Source organism: Phytophthora parasitica, assembly GCF_000247585.1.
Source record: "Phytophthora parasitica INRA-310 unplaced genomic scaffold supercont2.18, whole genome shotgun sequence".
Taxonomy (NCBI): Eukaryota; Oomycota; class Peronosporomycetes; order Peronosporales; family Peronosporaceae; genus Phytophthora; species Phytophthora nicotianae.
In genome coordinates this window covers 754,823-768,010 of record NW_008649004.1, presented here as the reverse complement: position 1 = coordinate 768,010, position 13,188 = coordinate 754,823, and the positions used below count along the sequence as shown (strand labels likewise).

At 55.8% G+C, this 13,188-nt stretch overlaps 4 protein-coding genes across 4 annotated transcripts; 2 read left to right on the top strand and 2 right to left on the bottom strand.

Moving 5' to 3' along the window:
• Positions 1-106: 106 nt before the first annotated feature.
• On the bottom strand, positions 107-7,027 carry PPTG_09604 (hypothetical protein; the record flags this gene model as incomplete). Its single annotated transcript, XM_008904616.1, has 2 exons — positions 107-213; positions 283-7,027. 2 exons carry the CDS (start codon positions 7,025-7,027, stop codon positions 107-109), a joined length of 6,852 nt encoding a protein of 2,283 aa, XP_008902864.1.
• Positions 7,028-7,097: 70 nt separating this feature from the next.
• Positions 7,098-8,261, bottom strand: PPTG_09603 (hypothetical protein; the record flags this gene model as incomplete). The annotated part of the gene is made up of 1 exon (XM_008904615.1): positions 7,098-8,261. The coding sequence occupies one exon, from the start codon at positions 8,259-8,261 to the stop codon at positions 7,098-7,100; it is 1,164 nt and encodes a 387-aa protein (XP_008902863.1).
• Positions 8,262-8,539: 278 nt separating this feature from the next.
• PPTG_09602 (hypothetical protein) lies at positions 8,540-10,042 on the top strand (the record flags this gene model as incomplete). The annotated part of the gene is made up of 2 exons (XM_008904614.1): positions 8,540-9,667; positions 9,740-10,042. The coding sequence occupies 2 exons, from the start codon at positions 8,540-8,542 to the stop codon at positions 10,040-10,042; spliced, it is 1,431 nt and encodes a 476-aa protein (XP_008902862.1).
• Positions 10,043-12,360: 2,318 nt separating this feature from the next.
• Positions 12,361-13,113, top strand: PPTG_09601 (hypothetical protein; the record flags this gene model as incomplete). Its single annotated transcript, XM_008904613.1, has 1 exon — positions 12,361-13,113. The coding sequence occupies one exon, from the start codon at positions 12,361-12,363 to the stop codon at positions 13,111-13,113; it is 753 nt and encodes a 250-aa protein (XP_008902861.1).
• Positions 13,114-13,188: the final 75 nt, after the last annotated feature.

The following is a 13,188-nucleotide window of genomic DNA, read 5'->3' as shown; positions in this document are numbered from 1 at the left end:
TACGAGACCTCTTTCGATCCAGCTCTGCATTTGTCTATCGCAAATCAGTGCCTTACGTACATGACCTCCCTTCAAACACTAATCAACAGATGAGGAAAGCCGCCCGCTAGGATAGTCGCGTCGTCTGCAGGCACTTCATACACTTGTACGCTCTGGCCCCGGCGGGCAGGCTCAGCAGCGTGTTGCAATTCTTGCATCGCATCATTTCTTGGGCTGTAAATTACACACAAAAGCGTTAGAACATGGAGAAATCAACAACTTTTGCAACGATTAACAACGTACTCGTCGTCGTGGACAGCTTAGAGACTCCGTGACACGACGGACACTTGACTGCAGACGCGCCGTTCTTCACGATCAGGTGCTTGCCGCAGTGACCACAGCTCACCACCTTGGTGTCCCGCACATCGATGCCCGACATGGACGGGTCCTTGGGCAAACTCGCTCCTGATTCTACTGAGCGCACGGACGACGCGGACGATCTTTTCTTCTCGCTGCTGAACGCTGGCATCACCGACTGGCTTGTCTTCTTCACAGAGGCGAGCTGGAGACAGTGAGGACACACGATCTCCGAAGGACCGAGGCCATCGGGAAGTTCGAGCACATTGCTACAGTTGACACAAACAAAGTCAGACCCGTCCGAGGAGATCTTGGACTGTGCTCCGTTATCCAGAGTGATGCTGCCGTTGTGCTCCACGACGGACGGAAGCGTGTCGACTGCTGTCGAAGCGTTATCGGACGCGACGGCGATCGACTTCTGGCAGTAAGGACACGGCATGACGCATAGATTGACTTGAACAGGAGCATGCACCACTTGACGGCAGTGGAAACAACGCGTCGCACACGTGGATTGTTCACTGTCCCGGTCACGGAACGAACTGGTCGTGGATGCTTGCAACATGGGCATCGTTCCTCTGTCATGACTCACTTGTTCCAGCGCACCATCTTCTCCCAGTAACAGCAACACGCTCAGTGCGTATTTGCGCCATCGTCGCCACTTGGAATCTTGCGCGAAAGCCACCAAAATCTCCACGAGTCTATCATAGTCAACGTGTTCGTACAACGAGTTGCGGATCATTGCAGATGAGCAGAATCGTCGTAGTAAAGTGAACAACACGGACACATCCAGGTCGTCTCCGAAGGCTTCGAAGTTAAAGAGTGCGTGGAGCACTCCAGCGACAAGCCACGAGCTACGTGCTGGTTCCTTCTCCTCGTCTGGCGTCACAGGTCGAGCAGGAACCACAGCAACTGCAATCTCCAACAACGCCACGACACACCCCATCGAATAGATTGTTGCCTTCAGAGACCGGAAAACCTGTTCTTTCAGCAGAATTTCGAGCTCCTTCTGACCGTCATCAGCCAGTACAGACACGGCACTGTCGCTGTGGAACAAGCTCTTCAGTCCTTCACATGAAGCAAGAAAGAGATCCGAAGATTCGTGGCCATTTGCAAATGTCGTCAGCGTCTTCGTGTACACGCTCATAGTTTTCCTGAAGAACAGCTCCTTGTCGTCAGAGTCCAGCATTGATCCTTCTGCTGACACTAGCGCAGCTTCCAAGAAGGGAAGTCCAGACGCGAATATTAAACCGAACTTCGCCTTAAGCTCCGGCGTCACGACCTTGTCGCTAGTGGAAAAGATGGACGGGAACCACGCCATCATCGTCACAATATGCTGCATAAGCTCAGTGTCCTTAAACACTCGCTCACGGTACGCACCGCCACGGGCGAGTAGAAACACTAACAGACAGAGCCCACACGCCACCTCCATGTTGGTGCTTCGGCCGTCGAAATCAGTTCCAAGAAGCTTTGCAGTCAAAACTTCTTGATCCTCACTTAGGTCACCACAGACCGTCTTAAAGCCTCTCGATAAGCTTGATAGGAAGCCTTCAGTGTCCATCAGAGCAGATTTACCAGCTGAGCCACACTCCACGACAGAATTGAAGGTCTCCAGCATCTCAGCCACGCGTTCTGAGCCTTCTTCACTATCCTCGTCATGTTTCATCACAGTTTCTAGTAGAATCTCGACGCCATTACATGCAACAAGTCGAGGAACTTCGTGTACGCACAGCTGCTTCAGTAGACGACGCGTCTTATCAACCACCAGCGCGGACGACTCTGTCGCCTTCTTCTGCTCGTTGAGCACAAACGCCAGCTTCTCGATCGCATCCTGATGCACTAGCGTCGAGTGGAAGGTACTGGATGACACCAATACGGCCAGGAAATTGGTGATGACAAGCAAGAATTTCTCCCGGGTCTTCTTCTCGTCGGCGTCTTCATCTTTATGCTCGGTTTCGTTGCCCTTCTCCTCTGTCAACTCCAGTAAATACGCACTCACCTCCTCAACGATTTCCATGCAGTCACTCGGCAGTGAGTCGTAATCAGTCACTTCAAGAAGACCTTGTAGCAATTTGCATCGCTTGAACAATCCCTCAGGGTTCGACTTGATCTCAACGTCAAGCAGTTGCTGTCCCAACTCCAACAAGAACGCGGTCTCACGTTGAACCGAAGGCGCTTGTAGCTGCTCGTAAAATTTCTGCAGAATAGCGGGATCCTTCACGCCGTCGTGTAAGATTTTCACTGCGTTCTCTTGGTGACGCTCAGTGCCCTTCTGCATCCAGTAAACCAGCGACACAGCGCCGTCCACAGCAATCTTCTCCATCTGCTCTTCATTAAGTGTTTGGCCGTTCTTGAGCAGAAGCGTCAGAGCGAGAACACCCACCACAGATGTTCGCGGGTCGAAATCGACGAAGAAATCGATCAACATGGACACCAACGTGCTCTTTTCTTCGGGTGATAAGCCATCCTCTTCATCGTCGAGAATATTCGGGTGGGAGAAGACGATATCAATCAACTTGCGAGCTGCCGTGACCTTCACTGATGGTCGCTTGGCTACCACCACGACACGGAACACCAGACGCACATTGGCGCTCTCAATCAGATCCACCCACAACGGACAAGTAGCGAAGTCCGACTCGACGAGGTTCAGCACGATCTCCTCTGCAGTCTCAGCGACTTCAGCAACGGGAGATAGAATGTTGCCCAAGATTGCACTCGGCAGAACCCCACGGTGGTCGTACAATGTCTTGCGGAACTCCAACGGGTCACTGGACAAGTGGATAAGGATTCGTCCCAGATCCTGAGCAATGAGTTGGCGTGCGGGAGACGACTCTGCGTAGTCGTCCGTCGTACCTTCGTACGCAGTCACTAAGGCGTCCAGCGCTGTACCAGCCTCGAGAATGAGCAACCGAATTCGACGCGAACGTGCCAGAAGATCCAGAAGCTCAAGCGCTCGGGTCACGACGTACTCGTGACTCTCTTCGCTCTTCTCGTCCGCCTCCGAGTCAACCGAAGCTTGCGTCTTTCTGATGCTTTCTCTCACGGCATTGTCCCGTAGCAGCTCAAGCAGCGAAATGTGAACACCGGCGCTGATAATCAGGTTGACGATCGCATCATTTGCCATTGCAACACCACCTTGTTCGTCGTCTTCTTCGAATTGTTGCGGGTCCTTAATGAGCTCCTTTAGAACAGCGACGGAATCGTCAAACACTGTGTTTTCGCTGTCTTCTTTCGCCGTCACACTGGACTGTTCAATGCCGTTCATGAGAGCTTGCAAGAACTTAAGACCGGTCGAGGTCGACTCCACAGCATACAACGCAACAAACGAGTCCTTCCAAGCTGCATGCGCGATGAGAAGACGGATGATACGGATGCCCATGACCAGTCGACTGGGCTGCGAGACAATGAATTCAGTCACGACAGTCACGAGGTTCGTCACTTGGTCCTCGCCCATGGACGCGATTCGTGACGACGCCATCTTCAGCACCAAGTATAAGAGCTGCAACAAAGCCTTATTGAGCTGCATCTCCACGGGTGTGAGTTCGTCTGCAGGCACGTCCATCCATCGCCGCAATCCCATCCAGAAGGCACGCAGCATCTCTTGGTCGAGCATTCGAGCAACGAGTTCCTCTCCGCCTCCAACCGCACAGCTTAGGCATTTGATGGCGTTACTACGCATATCCGTATCGCCTGAAGAGCACGCGATAGTCATCAGAACAGGGAAGTATGCCACGCCAACAACGCGTTCCTGCAGTTTCTGCACCATTTCACCAATCTCCGGCGTCGGGGGTTCCTCCAATGGCTCGAGCACAGCTCCAATGGACTTGACACCGCTCAAATGAGCAAGGACATCCAAACTGCCGGCCTTCAGCACCTCGTCTCGTCCAGACGCCATCAGGAACAGTGTGTCCAGTACACCAACAGAGAATGGCCGCTTGTTGTCAACCAGGGCGCGGAAGTAGCGCAGAGCTGAGAGTCTGTTCTCATCGGGAGGTGTCTGCAGTAGACGATGGAAGAAGTCTGAGACGTTGCGGTCGTACAGCTCGTCGAAGATGCTGGGGTTGAACTCGCAGAGGTTCATCAAAGTCTGCGCACACAGTGGGATCAAACGCTCCTTGCGGGACAGCAAGAATGCAGACAGAGTGGGCACACAATTGCGTGAGCAGATGTAATCCACGTAGGCCGCAGACTCGGCGCTGTAGCTCATGGTAATTCCCAGCAGGTTCCGCTGAAACGTGATCTCCCCCACGAGTTGTTTCTCGCCCACAACGCACGCGTTCAGCTTCTTGAGCACCAGATCAAACACTTCCAAGTCATAAATGACCTTCAGAACCTGCTCGTGGGCGTCATCAACATTTTCTCCAGGGACAGTATCGCTCAGAGACTGCTTGGGCATCGTCGAGCAGAGTCCACATAGAATCTCCGAGGCCACCGTGTAGTCTTCGTCACTGTCGAGCATCCACATGATTTCCTTGATAAACTCCTGCTCCTTGGCCAAGATCGTAATGAGAGAAGGCTCCTTCGACACCTGAATTAGCACCTGGGACGCCAACATGCGGTTAACGCGATCCCCCTTTTGCAGGACCGTCACGAACGAGTGGATACTGTCCGCAGGAATCTGCTGCACGCCACGTTGCACCTGTGACGCGCCATTGTCTGCAAAGTGGATACATTCGCAGATCGTGCTCAGAATGGCTTCCATCGCCACTTCATGCGACTCATCTCGAGTTGCTTCAACGCCGCTATTGCCCAGGTTGCTACCAGCGCGCAGCTCGATAAAGTCTCCCAGTAGCGTACACAGCAACGCTACGCCCTTGTTCTGCGTCATCTCAGTGATGTTCTCTCCATTCTTCTGCACAAAACGCTTCAGACAACGCGCGGCTTCCACGCGCATCTCCAGCGACGACGGTGAGTCCACAGACAGCAACTCCAGCAAACGAGTGCCTCCACCAGCCTTACGTAGTGCGTTCTGGCACGTCGTAGACTGGCAAATGTGGTAAACAAGACGAAGAGCCATGCGCTCCACCTCCGGGCGGACGCTACGGCCTAACTGCTGCTCCATCACGCGGTTCCCCATAACTTTTACCAATTGGGCACATGCGCCTGAGTTCGCGAAAGCCTCACCAGCCGAGAGTTCATTACCGGCGCTGTTCTCCAGCTCAATCAAGTTCGCCAGCATCTCTAGTGCAGCTTGTTGCAACGGCTCCACGTCAGTAGTCAGCAATTGGCAGAAGGACGCAACACCTCCAGCTGCTTCCACGTCGTTTAACTGCGCGACGCGATGCAGTCCCATGTTCCCGTCTGTCTCCGGCCGTCCCGCCGATAAAGTCATAGAGAGTTGCATGATCTGCTCTACCCGGTCATCGACGGTAGACGACGGATCCTCCAGTTTGTGACGCAGCCCCACAATACTAAAGAAGTCGCCCGCTTGCACGTTGCGGAAGCAGCGCGTGCATACCGGCTGTTCCTTGTCGTACGAAGGAGCCTCAATCGGCAGCTTAACCTTATTCGTCGTACAGTCAGCGCAGTACACGTTGCCGCAAAGACGACAGTGATGACGGCGTCGAAAGGTGCCGAACCGCATGCCGCATTGCCGACATGCCGGTGAGTCATCATCGCGCACGAAGTTCGGCGCGAAATAACGTCGCAGCACCATCTGGACGTCGCCCGTGTTGAAGCTGCTGCCTCGCACGCCCGATACGCGCTGCTCTTGTTGCTGCTGCTGGCCGCTCTTGGCCAGATCCTTCTCTTCCTCCACTAAAGAGGACAATGCAGCGGTCTCCTCTTCCTGTACGCCCGCAGACGGCGTCTCCTCCTTCGAATCCGTCACCTGTTCCAGCTCTGGTTCCTTCTTCTCTCCGCTGGAGCGTCTTGACAGGTCCTCCGAGTGGGCTGTAAACCACTCCTCTGCATCAGCAGGCAGCGCTGTCGACTCCGTGGTCTGCATCACCGCTGTATCTCCCAAATTGGTCTCATCCCTGTATCTCTCCAGCAACGTGGACGTGTTCATCCGGATCGTTTGGTCGGCCGAGTCCCTGCGAGCGCCCGACGACGACGGAGAGCCCGCTGACAAATTGGCTCCACTACTCTTGCGGCTACGAACAAAGCCGTTGCTACCGGCGTCCGAACGGGAACCGGCGCTGCCGACGGACGCGTGCCGCGGATCCTCGTACGTCGGCGAGCGTCCTCTAGCATTGTCCATGGGAGGAATATTACTCCTTGAGGGAGGGCGCGACGACAGCACCGACTGGCCGCGCGTACGGCGTCGGGCGGCAGCCACGCGGGGGTCCATCCACGTGGTGGTGCGCGTGTTGTGATCAACAAAATAAAGGCGCCCTTGGCCATCGATGAGCTCCTCCCAGCCCGGCGGGAGCGGTTCAGCGCTCGGCAGGTGCCATGACGTCTCTCTTGTGGCATGATTCACGTAGAAGTAGCGCCCCTGCGCGTCCTGCACGCGCTGCCACTCGCCGTGGCGGCTGCTCATACTCGCGATGCTTTTTTGATACTGACACTGGAAGCGCACAATGCCAAACGGGACCTTCTCTGTACCCATTTCGTGTTGTCTGCACGAACGGACGATCGCAAATAGTTTAATCAAGATAAACGTGGCGATAAGATAGATGCAGGTGTGTAGTGTACATGAATTTGTACAGTGGTGGACCTCCCAGCTCGAGTAGACGACGGCGACGTACATGTTGAAGACGCCTTTAACTTATGGCACTTGCTATTGATCGTGTACGTGCTGAAGACGCCGTTAGCTCTTGCTATTGATCGCGGTAGACAAATAGTTGCAGCACGCTGGGCTGGCGTACACGTTTGAGTTTGTCCCCCGTCCCGAACTCGAACTGGAAATCCGCGAGTGACAGTTCCGTTGCCAGCGTCCAGGATGTCGTAGCGCCGCCGTCACCCTGGAGCTGCTGCAACGTGGTCTCGATGAATCCTGGACGAGAGCATCTCTCTGGTACGATGAACGCGACGGTGCGAGCTCGCCACGATCTTGCGGCGTGTCGGAAGAAGTGGTGCACGAGGTCGCTCCCGTCGCTACCTTTCGCGCCGAACGGCGGGTTGCCGACCGCAACCACGAACTTGTCAGCAGGTACGGAGCTTTTGGATACCAGGAAATCGCCCACATAGACCTGAGCCTGAATAGCGCCGTCTTCACCAGTGCTATAGATGTCAGTAGCAGCTTGTTGAACATTCTTCTCCGCAATCCGGTGCAGCTTCTCATCGATTTCATAGCCGACGACGTGCCGCGCTCCAGCTCGTAACAACGCCGTCAGAAACCTGCCGTCACCACAGGATGGCTCTAGCCACACGACATCTCGCTGCTGCTGTTCCTCCTGCAAATGCTTCGTCACCGTCTTCACTACCAAATCGACGAGCTCGGTGCTGCTAAAGTATTGCTGCAGGTCTCGCGCGTGTTTGCTTTCCGCGCGCGCAGACGACCGTTTGTGCTTAGCCGCGGCATACAGGTCGTCATCCAGGAATTCCTGTTGCTGTGGCGCCGGCAGCTGCGCGAACGCTGCGTTGAGCCAGTCCTCGCACACGCTCACGTTCTTCTGTAGCTCCAACCGCCATCCAGATGCGCTATCGCCGCGCACCCAACTACCGGCCATCAGCTTGCGCAGACGTTTGGTCGGAAGTCGCTGGAGACTCGAAGCGCCGCTGCGATGCTGGCGGTCCCAGCTCTGCAGATCCACCAAGTCGCGTTCCAGTATGCGGACTGCCGGTGCAGATGCAGTGCGCCGGTCACCGTCATTGTTGCAGGGAGTAGCGCGGGCCACGGTTAGCAGGAAACGGCTGCGCTCGGCACTGAAGCCGCGCAGCTCCAACGCATTGACTGGCATTTGACTGGAACAAAGGAGGGGTACACTAGGGGTACGAATGTGTGTACCCCAAGTTGAAGTGATGTTGAAGTGCTTTGGCATTGCTGGACAGTGCCGTGGCTGGACAAGATGCAGGTTAGATGAACAAATGATATCAACTGCAAGCAGCGTCAATCGGGAGGATAAGCGCTTACTCGCCTCGGCCCAAAAGCTAGAAGTGTCTCTATCCAATTAAAAGAGACGGCATGATCTAAGATCGTGCTGCTTGGGTGAGCGGAAGGAGCTGAGAACCGTTTCGGCCCTCAGAGGTTTCGCCGCGCAAATGATATCCGTTTGACGGGCGCCTCCCACTTCACCACCTGCTGAGTCGCTAACGGATCATGGTATCTGCTCGTCGCGAACTGCGCTGTCTGTTGGAGCTGGTGGTGCCCAGCGCGCTATCCACCTACTGCTTCTTTGCCATCTCTATCACAGAGCTTAGCGTCGTGGGTCATCTGGGCGTGGATGAATTGGCGGCCGTGGCGTACGCACAGATGTGCCTGGATCTGTCGATTCTTGTGAGTATGCAAGGCTTCAATGCCGGCATGAACGTGTTGTGCTCGCAGGCCTTTGGAGCCAAAAACTACCACCTGCTGGGTGAATACGCGTTGCTGACGAGTCTTCTACTTACGGTGGCCTGTGTCCCGCTCGCAGTGCTCTGGTGGAACCTGGGTGATATCCTACTGGCTGCAGGCGTCACCGACCGTGTAGCCGCGCTCGCCGGCGTCTACTGCCGTTTATCCCTGTTGTGGCTGTGGCCGCGCAGTATGTTTCAAGTGCTCTCGTGCTTCTACCAGGCACAGCACATCGTACAGCCCACAGCGGTCTTCAATGTGCTAGCAGTGGCGCTCAACAGCTTCCTAGTGGTCGGATTCACGCACGGGCGCTTTGGACTGCCAGAGCTCGGGTTTGTCGGGTGTCCGATTGGGACAGCGATGGCGCTGTTCTTGAGACTCGTTGGCTACATTGTGTACATGAACTTCTACCGCAAGTTCCACCGCCGCTGTGCCTGGCGCTGCGACGGCAGCTTCCTGGATGCAGACATTCTGCGCAACCTTTTGTCCGTGGGGCTTCCACTCGCCGGCGGCACACTGTTCGAAAACGCGCAGTTAATTACCATGACGCTTTTCGCTGCGACGATCGGCGAGGTCCAGCTAGGAACACACAACGCGATGATGGAGCTCTTCTTCTTTGCGACCTCACCACTTTACGCGGTGATAAGTGCTGCCGTCACGCGCGTGGGGATGCATCTGGGAGCGGGCAAACCATCGGAGGCACTTCTCGCCGCCCAGGTATGTGGAATATGCATCGCGCTTATCTCGACAATCAACGGCGTGGTCGTGGTGAGCGCACGGCGGCAGCTTGGGTGGCTGTTTTCGGACAACCCGCAGGTCATCGATACCTTCAGCCAGATATGCGCGTTAGCCGCGTTGGCATACTTTGTACTGGCCTTCTTCTACTACTCCTTCGTAAGTTATATGTTGTCAGCCCCGCCTCATATTGCTGTTCCTCTGCTAAGCGCATGTGTGTTTCCAATGCAGGCGGTGCTGAAGGCGCAGGCGCGAGCCATGCCCATTATGGTGGGTTTTGCCGTCGGGGCATGGCTAGTCGGCGTACCTGTGGCGTACATATTGGGCGTGCACCAGACGCACCCGAACCTGCTCGGCGTCTGGCACGGCATGATCTGTGGCTACGCCGTAACGTCATTCATTGGGTTTGCGGTAGCCTTTGGGCGGCCCAACTGGCGGACCGAGGCCGATAGGGCCGTCGCACGCTCGCATTTCAAGGAGAAAGAGCTCGCAGCGCCGCACGAGTCCGACGTGCTGCTCGCCTTGGAGCGATAGAATGCACACATATATCTAAGCAAGACAACGCAAGGGACACTCCCATTCTGCCAGGCCTTCGCTGCTCCCCTTTTACCTCAAGGCACCCTGTACACGTACTCAAGAGCCGGCATCTCGCGCCAGATTCCGATGAATTGGCCACCTCCCACGGCCGGGATTCTGGGGCTTCACCGAGATCGAAGTGTGCGATCGATCACTTCAACGTGTTCGCATCTTCAAATACCCTTTCATTCCGCTTCCTTGATACTGTTCAAACTCGCATCCGTGAAAGTTTCATACTGAATTCCCCTCTAAATCGCATCTGTGAATTGGTGCATGTATTTGAGGAAACGCATGCGCGTGTCATGATGACTGGACCTCTCTGCGCGGGCCGTCGTGATCGCGATCGCTGCATGCGACAAGAGACGACAGCACGGTGGCGTGCTGGCATGACAAACCTGGCGAAGACCAGGCGCGCTGCAATAAATAAATGACGGGGTGCTCGAAAGCGGACTTCTTTGCCATGGGAAAACATGCGACTCGAGAGCGATGGTGGTGAAGACTTCATCAAGATGCCCAAACGGAGAAGACGAGTCCCCCGCAGCAGGTCCGCCGCCGCAACTGAGACCGCAGCGCGGTATGATACCTGGTACAACCGCTCCTGCTTCGGCGACGCTTCTCCGTGAGAATTTCCTAGCGATATACTGTACATGGAGGTGCACGCTCAAATCATGTTTGGATTCACTGGTCTGTAGGCGTCATCTTCTTTGGTCGGTGGATGGCAGTCCGCGATTTCTGCTGTCGAAAGTCCTTCTTGGCTCACAAGTCAATGCTGTTGTCGTTTAACAGGCTGTATCGGCAACAGCATGATCACTACAGTAAACTGTTTTGCACCAAGTCATGCACTCGCCACCTCACTTCCTGCCTGACGAGCGTACACCGTGCGCCGTACAGTATTGTATTCGCAGCATGCTTCGGCTCGCAGCCGGCCGGTACCCGGTCACCAGCAACGTCCCTCGGCATTGACCCTCGCGACATGAACGCTTGAAGGTTGCGCCGCGCGATTTCAACGTGCACTTGGCCAGATCAGAGGGATTCTCGTCCTGCTACAGCTGTACATGTAGTGACACTGCCACGGTGGACGCGGATCCCACCGTAGACGCCCCACTGGTCCGCCCCAGTGAGGGAAGTGCTGCACACCAGACCGACAACAGCAAGCAGACACATCGGTATTTTGCATCGTCCTTCGGCGTCACCTCAGCATCAGGCTGGAAACGCGTCGCAACCAGCGAATGTATCACGCACAGCGCTCTATGGGTGCCTGGCAACCGGAGAGCACCATCGGGTCCTGTTTGCTCGAAAAGCAAAGGATTTCTCGGGCCGAATCGAAGATCAATGTGCTTGGATTACGAGCGTGCGCTGTTGCATTAGCACGCAGGATCTAGCGGTATCGCTGCTATCGAGGCTCACCAATGCAAATCGAATGGCGTCGCGTGCTTGTGTGTACTCGAAGTTGTAAAAAAAGTCAAGAGGGTCCAAATGTGCATCTTGGCACTCACAAGATGGCATCGTCGGGCCGCGCCACAGCGACGGTTGCCTCGGCCACACACCCGCCCGTGTTACAACAACCAGCAAAGTTTGGGCGAGCGCTGGCTCCCGTCGCTTCATTTCTACTGCCAAGACTCACATCCGCAACGTCTAACGGTCCCAATTTAAGACTCCCTAGCACAGCGCGATGACAGGGAACAGCGCGAGCAACACCGCTCCTGGCAACATGTCAGCACTTGACTCAAGAAAGAGCTACCAAAGTCCCGCAGCGCTTTTCCAACAAACGTGGCGTGCGAGCCGGCCGTTATGCTGGACTTGAGCGAGCCACACGTTGGCCCAGTGCGCTCGTACGCTCGATGTGGGACGCGATCCTCATCAAACGACCTAGCTATAATAACGGAGACACACATCCGAGACGGTTTTAACGGAGCTTGCAGTGCCAGCAGCATTGGCCAAACACAGAGCCAGCCAGGCAAATCGCCGGTGCGCTCTGCTCGAGCGCGTACGGTATCCTAACCTTGGTCCCTCGACCTGCGAAGTGTCGGAGTGCTGGTTGCTGCACCGCAAACCGACACTGAACGAGCCTGGCTCTGGGGTCTGGCGGTCATAATCTTCGGCGGGGGTAGGGCGGCGGGCTACAGTGGGTTCTCCAGTTGGAGGTCCAGAGACGCTGCCGGCCTTTTCTTTTCGAAAGGCCCTCGCTCCCGCGCTGCTCACCCTTCCGCTCATTCGATCATTTGCGTCGCGCTGGCAACCGCGGAGCTTTCTTCTTCGACTACCTACGCATTAACATGGACATTACCGTTCGCGTTGAGGTGCAATACGTTGCCCCTGAGAACGCGCTTATCCGCGACGTGCTACAGATGTTCCGCACGCCGGCCTGGGTGCGCTTCATGGTGCGCTACATCTCGCCGCACCTTAAGAACGCCGCTCCTGCCGACAAGTCGGTTATGGACAGCCTTGCCTCCTGGACGGTTAACAGCGACAAGACTCCCAAGGTGGGCGCCAAGCGCTCGATTTCCAGCGTGTCTTCCAGCTCTTCGTGTGCCCAAGACTGTGTCATCTGCCTTAGCGAGCTGAAGGACGGCGACGAGCAGTTCGTGTCGCTGCCCTGTGGCCACCAGTTCCACCTGCCGTGCATCCGCTCATGGCTTAAGCTACGCAGCACGTGTCCGAGCTGCCGCTTCCAGTTCCGCAAGGCCTTCTCGGGCAGCTACGCCGTGCGTACGCTCAACTCTGCGCTGCTGCTCAAGCAGGAACACAGACCGCTACCCAAGGAGGAGATCCTGAACACATGTGTGGGCCGTGAGACGGTTCGCGCTGTCGTTAACGTCACGCTTAGCCAGATCGCCGCGCACGCCAAGCAGAGTCAATACCCGTGCGTTCTCAACGCGCTCATGATGCATTCGAACGGTGACAGCTTCACGGAGCCCGCAGCAACGGACGCTGCACTATCCAAGAGCAGCAGCAGCAACAACGGCGACAAGGAGACGGAAGACGGCGGCAGCAACGAGCCGCGTGCGAAGCGAACACGTGTCGCCTAAGCAATTGAGACTGAGAACTGTGTAACTATGGTGAGAATAGGAGCCCTGTAAACTATGTAACAAGGACATATGCGC